Consider the following 13,426-nt stretch of genomic DNA (forward strand, 5'->3'; position numbering starts at 1 on the left):
AATATTTGGGATGAAAGAACAAAATATAACATATAAGCCTAAGAGAATTAAAGAAGAATTAAAAACGGTAAGAGATCTGTTTAAAAATCTAAATGATGATGAAAAAAAAGACCTACAAGAAGAAGTGGAAGAGATCCATAGACTGGGTCCGTATAAGGAGGGAGTAAGGAGACCGATTAAAGTAGTACTGAAGTCACAACAATCTGCGGAGGACATTTTATATAGAACATCAAAATTAAGAGAGGTAGAAGGTTGTAAAGAGGTGTACGTAAGAAAAAATGGAAATGAGGAAGAGAGAAGATATAAGGAATTGTTGGAAGAGGCGAGAAGGAAAAATGATGAACGGTCTGAAGAGGAAAAGAAAAGTTTTTTTGGAGAGTTATAGGAGAGAGTCAGAAAATGGTATGTGGAAAGAAGGAATACGGAGGAACCCCTAGAGGGAGCAGTAGGTGGACCGTAATGTATACTAATATAGATGGGATACTGTCAAGTAGATTAGAATTGCAAGACTATGTGATGGTGGAGAAGCCTGATATAGTGTGTTTGACTGAGACAAAATTACATGAAAAACAAAGGTAAATTTGTATAATAAATATAATATATGGAGAAAGGATAGAGAGGGTAAAGGTGGAGGAGGAGTTATGATTATGACGAAGAAGGAGATAAATGTGGATAAGGTTTGGTATGGGAACAACAATGCAGAAGTGATAAGCATAAGGTTAAAAAGTGATGGAAAAGAATTAATAATCATGGTGACCTATGTACCTCCAAAAACAAATTCTGGACATTAAGGGAATACAACAATATGATCAAGGATACTTTACACAGTTTGGAAAGTGTATTAACTGGAAAAAGAAAGGTAATACTAGTAGGAGATTTTAATTGTAAAGAAGTGGATTGGGAAAATCTAGTAAGTGGTGTTGGAGAGGAAGCATGGGGAGAGAGATTCCTTAATCTAATCATGGAAAATATGATGGAACAGAGGGTGAAAGAAAATACTAGATATAGAGAAGATGATGAACCGGCTAGACTGGATTTGGTGTTAACACGAGAAGTGTACCTATCTGGGGATATACAATATATGTCCATTGGGGAAGAGTGATCATGTGGTTATGGAAATGTAGATTTTTTTTTTTTTTTTTTTTTTTTTTTACATTACAAGGGCACTGGCCAAGGGCAAACAAAGTGTTGGAAAAAAAAATCCCGCTGGTTGCCAGGCCCTGTTAAGAAGAAAGTAGAAAGAGAAAAAACAAAAAAAATCTAAAAGGAGGGTCCAGTTAACGTAAGAGGTGTCTTGACACTCCTCTTTTGAAAGAGTTTAAGTCATAGGCAGGTGGAAATACAGACACAGGTAGAGAGTTCCAGAGTTTACCAGTGTAGGGAATGAAGGAGTGAAGATACTGGTTAACTCTTGCATTAGGAAGATGGACAGAATAGGGATGAGAAGAAGTAGAGAGTCTTGTGCAGCGAGGCCGCAGGAGGGGGAAGGCATGCAGTTAGCAAGTTCAGAAGAGCAGACAGCATGAAAACAGCGGTAGAAGACAGATAAAGATGCAACATTGCGGCGGTGACTTAAAGAATCAAGACAGTCAGTTAGAGGAGAAGAGTTGATAAGACGAAAAGCTTTAGATTCCACCTTGTTTAGTAAAGCTGTGTGTGGATCCCCAGACATGAGAGCCATACTCCATACACGGGCGGATAAGGCCCTTGTACAGAGCAAGCAGCTGGGAGGAGAGAAAATGGACGAAGACGCCATAGGACACCTAACTTCTTGGAAGCTGATTTAGCAAGAGTAGAGATGTGAAATTTCCAGTTTAGATTTTTAGTGAAGGATAGACCGAGTGTGTTTAATGTAGAGGAGAGGGGAAGTTGAGTGTTATTGAAGAAGAGAGGATAGTTGTCTGGAAGGTTATGTCGAGTAGATAGTTGTAGAAATTGAGTTTTTGAGATTCAGTTAGGAAAGTAAGAAGATCACCAGTAGATCTGCCTTTACGGAAACCATACTGGCAATCAGAGAGAAGGTTGTGAGCTGATAGATGCCTCATTATCTTCCTATTAAGGATAGACTCAAAGGCTTTAGAAAGGCAGGAAATCAAAGCTATAGGGCGGTAGTTAGAAGGATTGGAGTGGTCACCTTTTTTAGGGACAGGTTGAATGTGAGCAAACTTCCAGCAAGAAGGATAAATAGAAGTAGAGACACAGATGAAAGAGTTTGACCAGGCAGTGAGCGAGTTCGGAAGCACAGTTTTGAGAACAACAGGAGGGACTCCATCCGGACCGTAAGCCTTCCGAGAATCAAGGCCAGAGAGGGCCAGGAAAACGTCTTTATAAAGAATTTTAATTTTAGGGATGAAGTAGTCAGAGGGTGGAGGAGTAGGAGGAATATGCCCAGAATCATCCAAAGTTGAGTTGGTAGCAAAGGTTTGAGCGAAGAGTTCAGCTTTAGAAAAGAAGAGACAGCTGTAGAGCCATCTGGATGAAGTAAAGGAGGGAAAGACGAAGAAGTAAAGTTGTTAGAGATATTATTGGCTAGATGCCAGAAATCTCGAGAGGAGTTAGAATTGGAAAGACTTTGACATTTTCTATTGATGAAAGAGTTTTAGTAAGTTGGAGAATAGATTTGGCATGATTACGGGCAGAAATATATAGGGCATGAGTTTCAGCAGTTGGATGGCTACGGAACCGTTTGTGAGCCGCCTCTCTATCATTGACAGCACGAGAACAAGCAGAGTTAAACCAAGGCTTTTAGCTTTAGGGTTAGAGAAAGTATGAGGAATGTATAGCTCCATGCCAGAGATAATCACCTCTGTTATGCGCTCGGCACAAAGAGAAGGATCTCTGACATGAAAACAATAATCATCCCAAGGAAATCAGAATAGTACTGCCTTAGTTCCTTCCACTTAGCAGAGTTAAAATGCCAGAAGCACCTCCGCTTAGGCGGGTCCTGAGGCTGCACTGGAGTGATAGAACTGGTAACGGAAATTAGATTGTGGTCGGAGGAGCCCAACGGAGAGGAAAGTTTAACAGAGTAAGCAGAAGGGTTGGAGGTTAGGAAAAGATCAAGAATGTTGGGCGTGTCTCCAAGGCGGTCAGGAATACGGGTAGGGAACTTCACTAGCTGCTCTAGGTCATGAAGGATAGCAAAGTTGAAGGTTTGTTCACCAGGTTGGTCAGTGAAAGAAGATGAAAGCCAAAGCTGGTGGTGAACATTGAAATCCCCTAAAATGGAGATCTCAGCAAAAGGAAAGTGAGATAAGATGTGCTCCACCTTGGAAGTCAAATAGTCAAAGAATTTTACATAGTCAGAGGAATTAGGTGAGAGGTATACAGCACAGATGAATTTAGTTAGATGGCAATAACACAGTGAAGGAGAGATGAGACACAGGAGTGGTAGATTGAATTATAGAAAGATGGACACAGAATATTTGAAAAATTATTTTAGAACATTAGATTGGGAGATGTTACAAGTCAGAGAAGTGCAAAAAAAAAAAAAAAAAAAAAAAAAAAAAGATTTTATGAAATATTATAAAGAAGGAATTATGAAATTTGTACCAAAGTATAAACCGAGAGAGGAAGGAAGAAAGGATTGGTTTAATGCAACTTGTGTTAAGGCTAAAGAAAAGAGATGTGGCTTGGAAAAGTTGGAAAAAGAGCAAAAATATACTAAATAAGGAGAATTATAGAGTGGCGAGAAATGAGTATGTGAGGGTAAGGAGGGAAGAGGAAAGAAAATTTGAAAAAGATATTGTAGACAAGAGTAAGGAACATCCAAAATTATTTTACAGGTTCATAAATGGTTAACTTAAAAAGAGAGAGTCCATTGAAAGATTAAAAGGAGAGCAAGGGATAGTAGATGACCCTAAGAATATCGTGGAATTGCTAAATAATAGGTTTCAACAAGTATTTACTAAAGAAACAATGTTTGTAAAGCCTCAAAATGTAGAAGGAAATGTGCACATGGATGACATTAAGATACCTAAAAAGGAGTTATATAAAATGTTGGGGGAACTTAAAGATGATAAAGCGATGGGACCAGATGAAGTTTCAGGCAAATTATTGAAGGAATGTAAAGAAGAATTGATAGATCCATTATATGATATTATAAGGTGCTCATTAGAAACCGGGAAAGTACCGGTAGAGTGGAAAAGAGGTGAAGTGGTGCCCATTTATAAGGGAGGCAGTAAGGAAGAGCCTCTTAACTATAAACCTGTGCCTTTAACAAGTGTGGTCGGTAAGATTTGTGAGAGGGTGATAAAGAAATATTGGATATGGTTCCTGGAGGATCATAAGTTATTATCGGATCATCAATTTGGCTTTAGGAAAGGGAGGTCATGTGTAACAAATCTACTGAGCTTTTATTCAAGAGTGGTTGACAAAATACAAGAGAGAGAGGGATGGATGGACTGTGTATATTTGGATTTAAAAAAAGCTTTTGATAAGGTACCTTACATGAGACTGCTATGGAAATTAGAGATTTATGGAGGACTGAAGGGAAAAGTGTTAAAGTGGATGGAAAACTACTTGAGATGCAGGGAGATGAGAACGGTAATAAGGGATGCAAAGTTGGACTGGTTGGTGGTGGAGAGTGGAGTCCCACAAGGTTCAGTGCTGGCACCAATACTTTTCCTTGTCTATATTACACTCAACCCTCGATTTGCCGGACCTCCATTTGCCGGATTTCGGATTTGCCGGACAAGAGTCTGTGGAAAAAAAAAAAAAAAAAAAAAAAGTCCGGGACAAGTCGATTTCAAACTACCGCGCCAGACAAAGTTCGCAAATCGGGCACTATAGATGGCAGCGCGGGCGGACATACACGTCTAGTACTGGCATTGGCATGTGTTACGGCCCCACGTGGTGAGATGATGATGATGATGATGATGGTCGTCGGAGGTTTTGCCTTTGCCTCGGCACCTCCTGTTACTTCTATTCTTCCTGATCCTGCCTTTCTTTTATTTTTCTTTCTCTTGTCTTCCACATCTGGTGCAAAGTCTCTTTCTTCTCCTCAGTTTTGTTTTCTGAACAAAAACGTCTGATTTATTTTCCAACTTCCTGGTACAGCTGGTGCAGGTGCCGAAATGCCGTTAAAGACAACACTATGTTCCCACCGGAAATTTTTGCCGTTAAACACGGGATTCCGGTAAATCGCGTGCCGTTAAAGCGGGGTTCAACCTGTATAGGGTAAAGTCCGGCAAGGGGGTAGACCCCCGGACATTTTCCATTGCCGGACATTTGCCATTCCCGGACAAGCCTTCCCCCCTTTTAGTCCGGCAAATCGAGGGTTGAGTGTAATGATATGCCAGAGGGAGTAAAAAGTTATATTAATTTATTTGTGGATGATGCGAAGTTGTGTAGGTGTGTGGAGTGAAGAAGATTGTGAAATTTTACAGGCAGATCTGGATAGGATTTGGGAGTAGAGCAAGAGGTGGGAGATGTTATTTAATCTGAGCAAAAGTCATGTAATGGAGATGGGGAAGAGTGGAAGACGGCCAAGAGGGTCATATAAGATGGGTGAAGAAGTAGTGTTGAAAAAGGTGGAAAAGGAAAAGGATTTGGGAGTGATAATACAAGACCATGGGCAGTTTGAGGCTCATATTGACAAGATGTTTGGAGAAACATATTTGATTAGAAATATTGGATTAGCCTTTCATTATATGGATAAAGATATGATGAAGAAATTAATTAGTACGGTAATTAGACCAAGATTGGAATATGCCGGGGTGGTTTGGTCCCCTTATAAAAAGAAGCATATAAGGAAGTTGGAGAGATTGCAGAGAATGGCAACAAAAATGGTTCCAGAACTGGCAGAAATGACCTATGAAGAGAGATTAAAAGAAATGAATTTGCTTACCTTGGAACAAAGAAGAGAAAGAGGATTTAATACAAGTTTATAAACTGTTGAACGGTTTGGATAAAGTGGATAATGAGCAAATGATGTTGAGAAAAGAAAATTTAAATCGAACTATGAGATCGCATAGTAAAAAGATAGCCAAGGGAATATGCTTGAAGGATGTGAAGAAATATAGTTTCCCCCAGAGATGTGTGGAGGTGTGGAATAGTTTCAGTGAGGAGGTGGTGTCAGCGAGGAGTGTGCATAGTTTTAAAGGAAAGTTGGATGTGTGTAGATATGGAGACGGGGCCACACGAGTATGATACCCAGGCCCTGTAAAATTACAACTAGGTGAATACAACTAGGTGAATACACACACACTGGTAAGATAAAGCTGATGATCAGGATCTCAGCAAACTTGTGAATCAAAGGCACACACAATTCAATTTTTCCCATTGTATGCTTTTTCATTATGCATTACAAGGCAGAATTGTAAAATACCTGCCTCAGAATTAATTGCCCATTACTGCAAAGAATTACTGCATTGTTTTTACCATTCTTTCTTATTTTCATTTCCTTTATTTCTCAGAGGAAATACACAGAAAAAGCTCTATTTGAACACTACAGAAAACCTGTATTTTCTATTGAGGATAGAAAATAGGTGTAATAGAAAATAAAGGCAGATCAATAAAACATAATCAGAAAAAAATAAAAGATATTGTAAGAAAAATAAAAAGGATGATGGATAAATATATGGATGATATAACATTTATCTATTGCTTGTGAAATATCACTTTTGAAACACCTTTCAGTGGGAATGGAACATTCATTCCTATTGTAAGAGCAGGTTATCACTTGGTCCCAGATTGTGCATTAACATCCACACAATGCATAGGAAGGTCACATAACACTCAATCATTATCCTGGATTAATTTTCCTTTTCTTTAAAAAAAATTCAAACATGCCACAGGAACAAAATTCAGATTAACAATTAGTTTACATTTTTACATTTTTTAATAATTTTAGTTTTGTCTTGCATAATAAAGAATTAAAGAAATTTATTGTACACCTTCTGTGAAAACAGGTAATAATAAATAAGACAGGTGGTGAAGTGTAAGGTAATTGCATATTTACATCCATATCAATAATGATTAAAAATTACTCACTACTCCAAACCACAGCCATAGTTTGCCAGAACAGAGTTAATACATAATTTGTTTTTATAAAATCATATGTACATAAACGAGGTCAGCTCAAAATGCACTGAACATTAAATAGAAGGCACAAAAAGTGGGTCACTTACTGAGTATAATTCTAATGTACTTCAAAGATTCTTTGACTCCACACACTTTGCCTGTTGGTCTATCCATTGCTAGAAACATTTATGGAAGTCATGCTTTGGAATAGCTGCCATCATCACATTCTGCATGAAGTCTCCCTGGCTCATGAGTAAAGATCGTATCAACAACATCTTGAAAAGAAAAGGTAAAGGAGAGCCAAGTATTACAAGGAGCCATGTCTGGAAGAGAAGCAACCTGGTGAACCTAGAAATTCAGTGTTTGGACAAGAAATCCTAGATCAGCTGCAAACAATACAACTCTGCACAAGATCCTTAAGCTGTGCTAGTCAGAGCTACTTCACAACACCATCCTAGCCCATTTTTTTACACATTTTTTTGCACCTAATCCAGGATTTTTTTTTTTTTGCTAAATAGGAAATCAAACAGGTTTGCTAAATTACTTACACTCCTGACATAGCTCCTTATGATATCTAACAGTTTCCTTACCTTACATGCATATTGAGAAGACAATGCTGAACATGAAAGTGCACTTAGAAGACATCCAGAAATGTTACAAGTAATAAAAAGGACCTACAAATCAAGTTTGTTGAGTAACAAAAGGTGCTCATTGAAGTACATTGAGTTAACAAAGAAAAATTCCTCTTTTTTTTTTGCTTTGATCTAAAGTCAGATACTTTTGAATAGACCTTGTGTGTGTGTGTGTGTGTGTGTGTGTGTGTGTGTGTGTGTGTGTGTGTGTGTGTGTGTGTGTGTGTGTGTGTGTGTGTATATATATATATATATATATATATATATATATATATATATATATATATATATATATATATATATATATATATATGTGTGTGTGTGTGTGTGTGTGTGTGTGTGTGTGTGTGTGTGTGTGTGTGTGTGTGTGTGTGTGTGTGTGTGTGTGTGTGTAGTGTCTATATATATATATATATATATATATATATATATATATATATATATATATATATATATATATATATATATATATATATATAAAAATACTGTAAATATAACTTTAAGCAAAAGGCATTTCCTATATAATCATTCAGGATTAATATTTGGAGTTCCTACAAACATATAACTAATATATAATACAAATACATCATGTCCAAAACAAATAATAATAGTAACTGAAAAAAAAATATATTTCTATATTTCAACAAAACTGTTAGAACAAATCTTTTGCAAATATTGTAAACAATTATAATTTGTACTCCAGTCAAAACCAGACTCTGTCTGCACTTCAAGATGAGAAATGCACACACACACACACACACACACACACACACACACACACACACACACACACACACACACACACATTTGCACAAATTATTGGTACTTAAACAATGTAAGCATATGCATAAATTTAGTAAAATAATTCATAAAATACAAAGCAATGTCAATCTTGGTCTCTTCCCCACTTAATGTAAGAACAATAAGATACATTATGACATTAATAATGTCATGTGTAATTATCAACAAACCATTACTGCATTTACAATTACTAATTTACAGCTGTACTTAAAAATGGGACAACATGACATTGACACTAATTAAAACAGTAATAATAAAGAAAATTCCTATGAATATATGCTTTTTCCACACTTTCTGTATAAGTTCTAGGTAAGAAATTCAATACCACCACTAATTTCTGGTTCTCTCACGTCCCATTCACAAGGCTCAGGTGTGTAGTGTCAGTGGCATCACAAACCTCGCCTGCTGGAGAGGATGGAGGATGCAGGAGTTGAGCATACTGCAGGAGTACTTCTCTAAGGGAACGCCACAACTGGGGAGAGCCAGTGCTGCTGGCCCCTCCAACTTCAACCAGATGAGGGTATAGTCCTATCAGTTGTGTCCATGTCATGCTATCCACTGAAATGAAAGGAAACCATAATTCACTGATGAGAAAGTCGTACAATTGTGCAAGACATCATTTCACTACTAGTATTTTTCAAAACATGATTTTTTTGCAAGTTTTATTTAGAAAGTAATATGAAAGGTAAAATGTTAAGCAACAACAAAGATATAAGTGCAATTTCCAAAACTTACAGGTATAGCTGCACTGGAAACAAGAAAATAGTAAAGCCAGTGGTTGCAAGAATTTTTTTCTGAAGTGCAAGTATCACTGCTTACTGGTGCAGTTGCACTACGAGCAAGACCTACTGAAACCAGGCTATTTATAAAATAATGTCCATGAGGAATGCCCCAGAGTCTTTAGGGGCAAGTCTTATGATCAGCTTCAGTTTGGTAGTAAGTATTACTCTTCTGTTTCTCTTTGTAAGGCTTCTCTCAATAGATCAGTGACAAAGAGAACACCTACATGGTCTAAACAATATCTGACAAGTTCCAGGTCAGAGTTAATTTAATATGTCCTTTTTGGATGAATAATTTCTGAGTTGGAGATGATGTGGAGCAGCCATTTTAGCAGTGGGAACATTTATCATAAGCCACAAAGACTGGCTGGACTGGTGTCCAGAAAGAGATTAACCCTTTCACTACGGTGACGCCTATGTGGGCGTCATGAAGCACCAGTAGTAAATACGGTGACGCCTATGTAGACGTCACATTTCTTTTCTGAGCTTTCTTCAGTTCAGTTGTCCCATATAGTGTGTTGGATACCAACTACAGATGCCGTATACTGTCCTTGAAATCCTAGTGCTCCTCCCACCATCCTTGTCTCCACCAATCACAAAAGATAAGCTACATGCTTTGTGTCTAAAATTACCCAATGGCATAGACTGTTCCCATCTCTATCTCTCTCTCTCTCTCTCTCTCTCTCTCTCTCCTCTCCTCCCTTCGTCTCCCTCTCCCTTCCCTCCCTTCCCCTCTTCCTCGAAAAATAAGCTACATGCGTCCCGCTTGTGTCTAAAATATTAGCAAATCTCTCTCTCTCTCTCTCTCTCTCTCTCTCTCTCTCTCTCTCTCTCTCTCTCTCTCTCTCTCTCCCATTCTTTCTCTCGAAAGATAAGCTACATGCGTCCCGCTTGTGTCTAATATTAACAAATGTCACTCTCTCTCTCTCTTTTTCTCCGAAGAGAGAAGCATTCACTTTCCTCTTCGAAGGCGACATAGTGACTAAAAAATAGCAACATAATACACAAAGACGACAAGTATGACAAGCTTGCACAAGTTTCCAGGCTGGAGCACTACCACCTGTATATCATACAGGGGGGCTTTTTTAACATCCGGCGCGAAGGGATTAACTGCTATGGAGAAAATAGTTTGTTTCTGAACATTTCTGATTTTGAATAGCACACAGTAATTAAACTTAAGCTCCACTGTATTTTATTTTCTTTCCTTTCGGTAATATGTTCATAGTTGCACATGCAGCTTATGCATAACAGATTACTTTGCTCTCAGTGGATTACAGATTTAACCCCATCAGTACCAGGATGCATTTTCATATTTATTCTGGTTACTTTTTGGCAATTTAATACAGTTTTATAAACTTATTTTGGGAATGAAATAGTGAAGAGTCTGGCCATTAATCTTTTGAAATTCAGACCCTTCCTAATGGAAATAAAAGGGTTTTATCATAACCAAAAATAATGGTAAAAATGTATCGCCATATAGAACAGGTTAAGATTCTGCTAGCTGATAAATAGTAAAAAAAAAAAAAAAAAAATTCAACCCAATTGTACTAAAGGGAAGCTGTAAGAGGCCATCAAAGCCTATACGAGGCATTCCCTGTGTCCTTAAGCTACCTAGTTCCATCTATTTTCTCCATCCATGAAAGCTCCCTATTGACTCAGCCCTGACTACATGACGACTGAGACCATTCCACTCATCAACTACTCTGTTTGAAAACCAGTTAATTCCCATTTCTTTCCTAAACTTGAATTTTTCAAGTTTAAACCCTTTATTTCTGGTTCTGTCCCTGCTACTGATCCTAAGAACTACATTCATATCCCCTTTGTTAAAACCCTTATACAACTTAAATACAGGCAACCCCCGTTTAGCGAAGGTTCACACAACGAAATTTCGCTACAACGAAGGTTTCATTTTACTACCATCTGCTCATTTAATGAATACCAAACTCGCTTTAACAAAGTTTTATCCAGGTAATTTTTTCCAAGTTTGAAAGCCCCGCCGTATCACGCAAGCCGACAAGCTTTTGAATGCACTAGCAGCCGCAAATACTAAGGCCTGCCTCAGGAGAATCCTGGGACATCTGTAGAATCAAGATCAAGATCAAGATCAAGATTCTCGTGGACAACACACCACTCACTCCCATAACAGAGTCAGCAGCAGCTCGTCTTCATTCGCTCAACTGACCACCAAAACTACTTGCAATGTGGCTTATCATTCCTAAGAAGACCAGGAAGTCTCTTACTCTCTAAGTGAAGCTGGATATTATTCACAGACACGAGAGAGGTGAGAGAACTATAGCATTGCTGGCCACCATCTTGACTCCATCTACTGTCTCTACTATTTTCAAGTCAGCAGACTATTAAGAAGGCTGGTGAGACTGTATCTTCCTTACAAGCTAAAAGAACCACCTGAACTCGTGACTCTACAATAGATAAAATGGAAAGCCTTGTGGAAATGTGGTACATAAGTTTTGTATGCGGTACAATGATGCGCCCTTTGTTTACATTCCACATGTTGCCGGTTAGTGTCTTTCCCGTTTCACTCTCCCTCCTTTCGTAAATTTAAGATCATCAACATTATAAAGCTACGTACATACATAGATTAGTGTACATTATAATGACTTAAATTAATTTAACTGCCTAAATGTTAAACTTCATAATTTTTACTTTCATTAAACCTTTCACCATACTATGATGCACTCTCAATTTGCTTACTCTCAGTGGAAGTTCAAGTCAGGGGTTAAACTTGTTATAATCGGTTCGCTTAACGAAGTGTTTTTTAGGAACGTAACCCCTTCGTTAAATGGGGGTTGCCTGTACTTCAGGTCTCCTCTTAACCTTCATCTCTCTAGAGCAGGGCTCTCCAAACTATGGGCCGTGGGCCACATCCGGCCTGCCACATAATTTCATCCGGCCCGCCAAACAAATCCCTGTGTGGTGGCCTTGAAAAAATAATTATCGCACGACTGGCATTGCTGAATTATTCAAAGCTGGGGCTGCTGACTGGTGGCGCTCAGTCCGAGTCAGTTTCCCTCTCTCTCGATAATGTGACGCACAGATACTAGTACTGGTAGGTATGTGCTGTGCATTACAACCAATCAGTTGTGTATAACTGTATATTGTATGTGAAATTAACTATCGAGCAAATTTGTCTGATGATCATTTGAAATCAATTCTTACAATTGGCTCATCTAATCTGGAACCTGATTTCAATGAAATTTTGAAGTCAAAACGACAGTATCATTTGTCACACTAATTTGGTTGCATAAAACTAAATGCAGGAATCTATTTAGTTTACCCTGATTTTTTCCAACAAGATGTTTTAATTTTTCCAAGTTTATACTCTAATATTTGAGGAAATTAAATTACTGGCACTGATTTTTTTTTCTTTCTCCTTTGGCCCGCATAAATGAGGGAAATATGTAATGTGGCCCTTACATTAAAAAGTCTGGAGACCCCTGCTCTAGAGAATGCAAATTGAGTTTTTTCAGTCTCTCTTCAAATGGAATATCCCTCATCCCCTGTATCTTTTTAGTCATTCTCCTTTGCACTGACTCCAACAGAGCTATGTCCTTTGTACCACATAGTCAAGATGTGGCCTGATCAGCGCCAAGTATAATTTTAGTATTACTTCAGGACTCCTGCTTTTAACACTTCTAAAAATGAATCCTAATACTCTATTTGCCTTATTTCTGTCCTCAATACATTGCTTCCTTGTATTGACATCAGAGCTAACTATGACTCCTAAATCTTTCTCATACAGGCAACCCCTGCTTAACGAAGGGGTTATGTTCCTAAAAAACCCTTCGTTAAGTGAACCAATCATAACAAGTTTAACCCCTGACTTGAACTTCCATTGAGAGTAAACAAAGCGAGAGTGCATCATAGTACAGTGAAAGGTTTAATGAAAGTAAAAATTATGAAGTTAAACATTTAAGCAGTTTAATTTAAGACTAAGTCATTATAATGTACACTAATGTATGTATGTAAGTAACTTTATAATGTTGATGATCTTAAATTTATGAAGGGAGGGAGAGTGGAGCAGGAAATATGCTAGCTGGCAACCTGTGTAATGTAAACAAAGGGTGCATCATTGTATCACATACAAAACTTATGTACCACATTTCCACAAGGCTTTCCATTTTATCCATTGCAGAGTCACGAGTTCAGGTGGTTCTTTTAGCTTGCAAGGAA

General features: G+C 38.0%; 1 protein-coding gene across 2 annotated transcripts in view; it reads right to left on the reverse strand.

The window, feature by feature from the left end:
• Positions 1-8,265: 8,265 nt before the first annotated feature.
• LOC123498598 (protein MON2 homolog) overlaps positions 8,266-13,426 on the reverse strand; it is a 47,584-nt gene continuing 42,423 nt past the window's right edge. For both annotated transcript variants that reach the window (XM_045245862.1, XM_045245861.1), the window contains exon 33: positions 8,266-9,014. In XM_045245862.1, coding sequence (XP_045101797.1) covers positions 8,803-9,014 — 212 coding nt within the window. In that variant the 3' untranslated portion in view covers positions 8,266-8,802. The remainder of the gene's footprint in view (positions 9,015-13,426) is intronic.

The sequence above is a fragment of the Portunus trituberculatus genome, chromosome 48 (assembly GCF_017591435.1).
Source record: "Portunus trituberculatus isolate SZX2019 chromosome 48, ASM1759143v1, whole genome shotgun sequence".
Classification (NCBI taxonomy): Eukaryota; Metazoa; Arthropoda; class Malacostraca; order Decapoda; family Portunidae; genus Portunus; species Portunus trituberculatus.